This window comes from Hevea brasiliensis, chromosome 15 (assembly GCF_030052815.1).
Source record: "Hevea brasiliensis isolate MT/VB/25A 57/8 chromosome 15, ASM3005281v1, whole genome shotgun sequence".
Lineage (NCBI taxonomy): Eukaryota > Viridiplantae > Streptophyta > Magnoliopsida > Malpighiales > Euphorbiaceae > Hevea > Hevea brasiliensis.
In genome coordinates, this window is record NC_079507.1 from 74947920 (window position 1) to 74955968 (window position 8049).

Here is an 8049-nt window from a genome sequence, read left to right on the forward strand (position 1 = left end):
AAGTGTATTGTAAGAGAAACTTAAAAAGGATTTTCTTTTTTTTTTAAAAAAAAAAAAAAAACAGTAAGCAATGCATGGGTTCTTCCTATACTGTCAAGTTGGGTAGTAGAGCTGAGCAGAACTCGGTTCAAATTGAAAAATCGAATTAAATTGAGTCAACTCGGTTTAATTAATTTGGTTTTAAAATTCAATTGATTCGGTTTTAAAATTTAATCAGTTTGGTTCGGTTCGGTTTTACATGATAAAATTTTTGATTATTTCGGGTTGGTTCGGTTTTGAAGAGAAAAATTGATTAAATCGAACTGAATTGAATAGTAATTTATATATTAAAATCGAATTAAATCAAATCGAATTGATTTTTGAAATGATTTATTTTTATGAAAAATTTATGAATTATATTTAATTTTATATATATTAATTGTTTAATTTCATTGATTAATGGTTATTAGGTTCAAATAAAAGTCAAAATTAGATCAAATAACTTAAAAATCAAGTCTAAATTAAAAAATCAATTAAAAATCAAAACTGATCGATTTAAATCAAATTGAATCGAAATAGAACGGTTCGATTTGATTCAGTTTTTCACCTAATTCGATTCGATTTGGTTTCTAAAATTTAAAATTCAGCTTTTATAATTTAATTCGGTTCGAACTGAATGCTCACCACTATTAGGTAGTCATGGCGATGGTCTGATTCGGTTAGAGGAACCAATTTGAATTTAATCAAAATTAGGAGACCGGTCCCTCATCTAAGTAAATTTGCAACATAAATATTTGATATTCTCCGACAACCAACGAAATAGAAAATTTTCATTTCATACAAGTCCATATTCCAAATATTAGTTTAACATATAAACTGAGGAGTCTATAATTCTTTACGCGGTTCACTGACGTTGGACTTACTCTTGCCCTCATATGAAATAACCTAAATTTCTTGCAGATTGAACAAAGTTGCTATAATCATCAAGGCCAGTGAGATGATAGTGTTTAGCCTTTCAAAATTTAACCAACTGAAAACGCTAGATGCCATAAAAACACCCCTAGTAATCTAGCATTTATGAGTTTCTTACAGCACCACCAGGATAGACACTCTTTAAGATGGATATTGCCATTGGAATAATACTGATAAAGGCAAGTTGCAGTTCTGAGCTACTGGTCTTGATGGTGATCTGTCCACTTCGCCTGTTGTTCATTCCAAAACTGATGGCCATTTTGGAACTCCTACCAATGGTAAACTGAGACTGTAAGTTGGCCATTACACCCAAATCACCTCTCCACTTCATCAGAGACAAGCCTAATGTGGTTTGATCCTGCTCTACAGGAAAATCCTTGCTTTTGAGGCGAATTTCAAAGTTGGCTCCATATGCTGTATCACCTCCAGATCTAACAGCACCAGCATTACCCACCAAAGCCAAGTGCTTTCCAATAGCAATCTGGTTCTCAATTTTCAGTCCTGCAGCCACATTTTTGCTCAACATAGTAACGGCTATCCCAGCAGATGTTTTGTTTATCTTATAATTCTTGAATTTGGTTTCACTTCTGAGGATATATCCAAGCTGCCTTCCAATAGTCTGAATGTCAAATCCTGCCATTGTTGATCCATTTTCTCCATGCTTTGCACAAATGGAGGAATCTAAATGGATATTAAACACTTTCTTATCCTTCGTGATTTGAACAGCAATTGCACCTGGGAACTGACCAGCAATAGCAAGATTTCTTTCAAGACTAACACCATCATACCCACAGTCATGGTCCCAGCCCTGTGAGTGCAGAACTGGCCTCACAAGAAGCTGTGATACAGGCTCCAACATTCGGTACTTATAAGAAGGACTGTCACTGTCAAAGGAGGGAGGGAGGACAAAGTCGGGCATGGGAACCGGCACAGCTGTTGGACCTCCATCTTCCTGGTCCACATCTTCCCCGATACAGTCATGATTGGTTTTGCTATCTTTGCCTTTCTTCTTGAGCTCCTTCACCTTTTTCACCTCCTCTTTCCATTGCTTCTTTTGGAGAAGTTTCACCCGATAATCATATTCGTCAAAATATGCTTTCCTTTGCTCTTTGCTGAGCTTATTAACCTGAAATTTTTTCAAAGGCTTGAATGGTGGAAGCTGGTCATATTCATCTTCTTCATCAGAATCTGATAAATCTAACAATTCCATATCAGAGTCAACATCATCACCACCCTGCTCAGCAGTGAATTTTGGATGAGGGCGAGACTGCAATAGAGAAGACACCAAGTGGGACAGAGGTAGGGGACGTTGCCATAAGCCAAACAGCTTCTTGTGATCGGAAGGATCTAGAGGCTTGGTTATAGAACTCGCTTCTGATAAAATCTTCAATGAGTAGCACATCAGTAGTAATTGGGGTCTCCAACTTTGTCCATTGGGAAGGATACTTTCTCCTCTTTTGTTCTTTTGACACGATGGATGATTCTCAACGAGAGATACTGGATGCATCATACTTGGATGCATTAGACGCAGATCACCAACTGCTTGGCTAATAGCCTGCTGAACACTATGGGATCGTTGAGCAACAAAAACTTCAAAACCTAGGGGTGATCCAGATAGCCCATCGGGAGGAGGAGCAGCTGCATGGGTCAGAGTGACAATGGCATTTCGCCATATTGATGCGGTGAGAGAATTAGTAAGTGAGGCTAACAATGGCAAATCATTGAGGTCTCTTGCATGGGTGTCTAGCCGATCAACATAGAGGACAACATCCGGAGGGAACTTCTCTGTCAACTTCTTTATAGATGCTAATATTTTCCTGTTGGTAGCTTCTTCCTTCACAGGGGATCTGAGACCTGGTGTGTCAAGGATTCTGATCCTAACTCCATCTATTGTTCCAACAATCTCTTTAACCCTAGTTGTGGCAGGTTCAAATGCATTGATCATGACTTTCTTCTCTCCAAATATAGAATTAATGGTAGCACTTTTCCCCACTCCAGTTTTCCCAATAACAAAAATGTTCAAACAGAAGTCTAATTCATCTTTGCCCTCCGCTTCAAGTTGCATGGCCATTCTCTTAGAAGATTCAAGGGTAAATTCTTGGCTAACATGTAACCCTGCAGCTAGGACCAACCTATGTAACACTTGTGCAACTATTGAATCTTCAGGAGAAAGTCCAAGTCGCTGGACAAGCCTCAAGAACTTCACCCTAATATGCTGTATCTTTTCAATCATCTTCTTTTCTTCCACACTTGTGCGATCATTCACGGCATCCTTGACCATACTCAATTGAGAAGCCCGTTTTGTACTGTCAAATGAGGAACCCAAACCAGCAGGGTACGCAACAGAAAATACTTTAGAACCAGTAGAGGTTGCCGTGACACTGCCTCCATCCAACTCAACTCCAGTTGCTGCTTTCAAAAGAGTAGCCAATGCAGCTGAGTCAAATAATTTCTTTGCTTCACGCTCCTTATCTGTCTCCAATTTTTCAATAATCTGTCCATCAATGTTGTGTTGATGATCATGGAAATCATCAGCCACTGGTAAAGGAGAGGAGGCTGCACTTTTCTCCAATTCACTCATGTTACGCTCAATACTTCCAGAGCCTCCAAATATCAGTTCTTCAATATCTTCATCAGACAAAAAACCTCTTTGCGTTTCTATCTTTTCTGAATCATGGTTTACTTCATCTCTGATACCAAAAGAATTGGTATTGCCCTGAGACGCTACTTCTAGTCTATCAACTCCAAACATTTCAGGAAAATCAACACTTTCCAGCAAATCCACGGTCTGAATTTCGTTCGTCTCAAATGCAGAGTCCACAGATTCTACTGTGATGGCATCTTCAGGTGCAAGAGATTCAACCCTCATGCCAGTTTCTCGCCTAGATTTACCGTCTAGTTTCTCAATGTCATTGCCTTTCTCAAGGGCAACACTTCTATTAAAGACACAGCTCTGATAACCGTTAACAAAATCTGTAGCTTTTTCTGCCTCCACTCCCAAGACTTCCACTTTCATTTCTTGAGGCTCTGGCACAATTTTCTGAAGAGACTCATCAGCAGAATTAATTACAGTCACAGAGGAATTATTAGAACTGTTAACTATTTCACTTATCTGTACCTCTTGCAGGACAGCACCATCAACTTTCATTTCTCGTATATCTGGAACAATATTCTCAACCTGGTTCAACTCAGAAGTATCACCACAACCATTAGTTACATCAGAAACATGTTCCTTTAGCTGGCTGGCACTGCAATTCTCAGATACATGATTCATAAAAACGTTCTCCATACTCTTTATGTTGTGCCCATCTCTTCCATTCAGTTCAATCTTTTCCTGCTCCAAATTCCCAAGCTGCGGCCTTTCTTCAGCAAATTGCTTAGTATCATCATCCACTTGAGAATATTTCCCCAAGACCTCTTCTTTGCTCTCCACCAAAAACTCGATAGGAGCCTCTGGTACAAGAACTTGACCATCGTCCTCAACCAATTCAACTGAAACGGGTTCATCAGCAACATGCTTAGCATCTACCTTCATTTCTGGATTCTCTTTATTTTCCACCGAAGGCTCGACTTGAGCTTCCGATGTAAACGCACGGTAATCATTCTTGATCAATTCAACCGAAGCAGAGCCATTAGGAGAACACTTCACTGCAAATTTACTTTCTTCAATACCCGAAACATCATAGTCTGCTCCAACAAAATTACCCGAAATCAAATCCTCATTATCTCCCACTGGTAACAACTCAATCTCGTTCACAACATGTGAATCTCCTTGCACCAATGGCTCATCTTCTTTATCATATTCAACAGCCGACACTCTGACTCTAGGTGCACTAACCATAGCTGAAAACCTGCCATCTCCCGTATCACCGCTGACCATTCCCTCATCACTCATCGACCCCTCAAAATCATCGTCATCCACTGACAATTGGGCAACAGGCATAACCCGCTGCAAATAAGGACTATCGGATTCGACAACGGGCCTATAATGATCAGTGACACCACTCTCCTCGTCTATAACTGAACTTCCCAAACTTTCTTCATCTGGGTTCGGCACAAAAGCCCTAGAGAGTTTATTTTTATCCAAAAGGCCACTGTCTTCACGGTTTTCCTCATCTGGGCTGCCTGCAAAAAGCTTCTCTGATCCACTTTCAAACTCCTCAACACTAACATACTCGTCAGACTCAGACCCATTATCAATATTACTACTAGTATCACTATAACCATGGTCAGTATGACCGTTAGATTCAAAATCAGAAGAATCATCGTCAGGAGTAATAGGAGCTCGGATAGGAAGAGAACCTGTAGGCGATGGCAGCAATGAGTTGGAAAAGGAAGGGGACCCTTGTGTCTTGGAAAGTGAAACACGGGGAATCGAGGCCATGGCTTGGAGCTCTTGTTTTTCACGGAAACAGAGAAAACATACAGAGTTGCCAAAGAAGAAAAAGGCCAGTAGCTTTTAGTTAGGGTTGTAAATGATGCTTAGTCCCATGGCTATGCTTGGTGTTGCACTTTTGGGCCAGTAGCAGTACTTGGGAAGGAGGGAGCCATTCACGAGGCACGTTAAGGTTGGGATTAACAGGTGAGTTCTCGTTTGTTTGACAAGTAGAGATTCCGTTTTGGAGTCTTCTGGGAGATGTGGACACACAAAGGTTTTGTCTCTTGTGATTATCCCATCCACACGGACCACAGCCTCCAGGCAATTCAGCTCCTAGCCTTTCGTGTGTGGTCTCAAACAGTTCAATTTGCACCATTAGTTCATTGCTACTTGCCACTGCTACTAGCCAGTCCAATATACGGCCAAGTATGGACCGGGTAAGCTCGATTATGATGGCCCAAAATAATTTTTTTTTAAAATTTTTTAACTCATAATTTTAACAAGCATAAAATCATGAATAATCATAATAAAATTATCACCAACATTATTATCTTTTTAAGTATCTACTCAACACAAAAAAAAGAGACTGCTAATAACACTCAATATTATTGTATATGTTGTTCAAATTAAGGCAATTTTTAAAATTTTTAAATTCAATTAATTTGTTAAATTGGAATTAAATTATATCAAATTGAAGTAATGATTTAATTTATTAATAAAATAGTTTATGCTAAAATATTAAATTTTTTATAATACAAATTAATTCCAATTTAAGTCATTATTTACTCAATAATTATATTCAAATAACAAATACTCCTCCCTCCTACAAAAATATGCTTATTTTTATTTTTACATGGTTTAAGAAAATTTAATTAATACTTATTTTGTCTCATTTTAAGTGTTTTTTTTTAAGTTTTTTATAAAAATCAAGAAAATAGTAAGATATCTTCATTTTTATAAAAAAAATATTAATAATTAATTAAAATATCATTGTATTTAATTAAAATAGAAAGATAATAAGGAATAGATAAATTGTGAATAACAACAGATAAAAAATTAATATTTTTTTAATTTTTCAATACAAATAAGGTCGGATAGAACAAAACTTTTAAATCATTATTTAAAATGAGACAGAAAATATAGCTAAAGCAATAAATTCCCTCTATTCATATTATTTTATTAAAAAATAAATAATTCGGATTACTATATTATTTTTAAAATTTAAATTTTTTTAATATATATAGTAAACAAGTTTATATTAATAAATTAATATATAAATAAATTTTTTTTTTAAAAAATAACATATACTTTAGGACAATTAAAAAAAAGGTAAATCTCCATATAAAATGGAGAAGGAATTACCAACTAAAATTGTGGTTTAAAAAAAATTTTAACGTAATATTATATTAATTTAAAAAATTAAAACAAGTCTATAATTTAAAAGGTAATGAAGTCACATAATTTAACCATAATTATCAAGAAACTACAAATATCGACTGCGGCCATCTTCATCTTTTTAAAAGGATTTTCGGTGGCTAAACCTTCAAAAGAGATAAGTCCCCAATGGTTAATTATAAAAAAAAAAAATTAAATGGAGAATTTTTGGATGCAATTTAAAATTTTAATTTCTTTAATTATTACTAAAATATAAATAAATTTATTAAACTAAATTAAGCTTTGTGAATGAAATCCATCTAGTCGAGCCTACAGTTAACAGACAAAAGAAATTTGAAACTAGAATTGGTGGGGTGCGCCAGGCCAGTGCTGTAGTGCAACGCACAGGCGACGCGCGTGGATCCCAGTAGCAAGCTACTGTAATGGACCCACCCCCTTAAAAAATTAATTTAATATCGAGTGGACCATTGGTCCACGTATCAGATATTAAACTGATAAGAACAGATACTACACTTGATCTTAGCCAAAAGGCCGAGAAAGGTATGCTTTTGAATTCTTTGAGCTTTCTTATTTATAGGCGAAGTCTCCACGCTCCTTGTCTTATCTTTCGATGTGGGATTTGAAGGTTGGCAGATTTTCAGTTCAGTTCCCTAAGCAAGTAACTCGGGTTTCGGGTCATAAAAAGCAGTTACAATAAATGTTTCACAGATCTCTGGCTTCTCGTTTGCCAATTGAATAACCTGGAGAACTGGGCTCATGTGAATGGAACAACATATTACTGATATCAAGTCACAGGGCTGCTCGAATTAATTTAGCATGAAAATCATTACAAACTGCCTGCAGAATTTTGGAAAACTGCAAAGTGGTTACTCCATCGTGAATCCCAGAATAAATCGACAGCAATGAGGCACAAAACTATCAAGGGCATTCATCCTATCTTCCAAACGATGACAATGGAAGTGCTTTTGGTTAAGTGGATTAAACATGATAAATCTGCATTTGGCATACCAATTGGATATGACAGAAATGGACGCTAGTCTTGTCATGTTGAGTCGCCATTTTCTTGTCCTATGCTATTCTGTCCTTCAAGCTAGACCCAGGCCAAGAGTACAAGCAATTGGGAAGAAGCCTAGCAGGCATATTTACAAAACCAAATAGTAATCAATTAGGCTCTAGACGGGCCACTTAAATCAGAGACCAAAATCAAATGACACTGGGAGCCGAAAACTACTCTAAATGACATCGTTTTCAAACACAAACTCTTCACTAATCGTCAAAAGAGGACTTGGGTCATTTTCATTCCATGTTTGGTTTAAATAAAAATT

At 36.8% G+C, this 8049-nt stretch overlaps 1 protein-coding gene and 1 non-coding gene across 2 annotated transcripts; both read right to left on the reverse strand.

The window, feature by feature from the left end:
- Positions 1–789: 789 nt before the first annotated feature.
- On the reverse strand, positions 790–5565 carry LOC110673940 (translocase of chloroplast 101, chloroplastic). The gene has a single exon (XM_058136247.1). It carries the CDS (start codon positions 5333–5335, stop codon positions 1055–1057), a length of 4281 nt encoding a protein of 1426 aa, XP_057992230.1. The 5' UTR covers positions 5336–5565; the 3' UTR covers positions 790–1054.
- A 1507-nt stretch (positions 5566–7072) lies between these two features.
- LOC131174364 (U2 spliceosomal RNA) lies at positions 7073–7268 on the reverse strand. The gene has a single exon (XR_009144612.1). It is a non-coding gene; the product is annotated as a U2 spliceosomal RNA (small nuclear RNA).
- Positions 7269–8049: the final 781 nt, after the last annotated feature.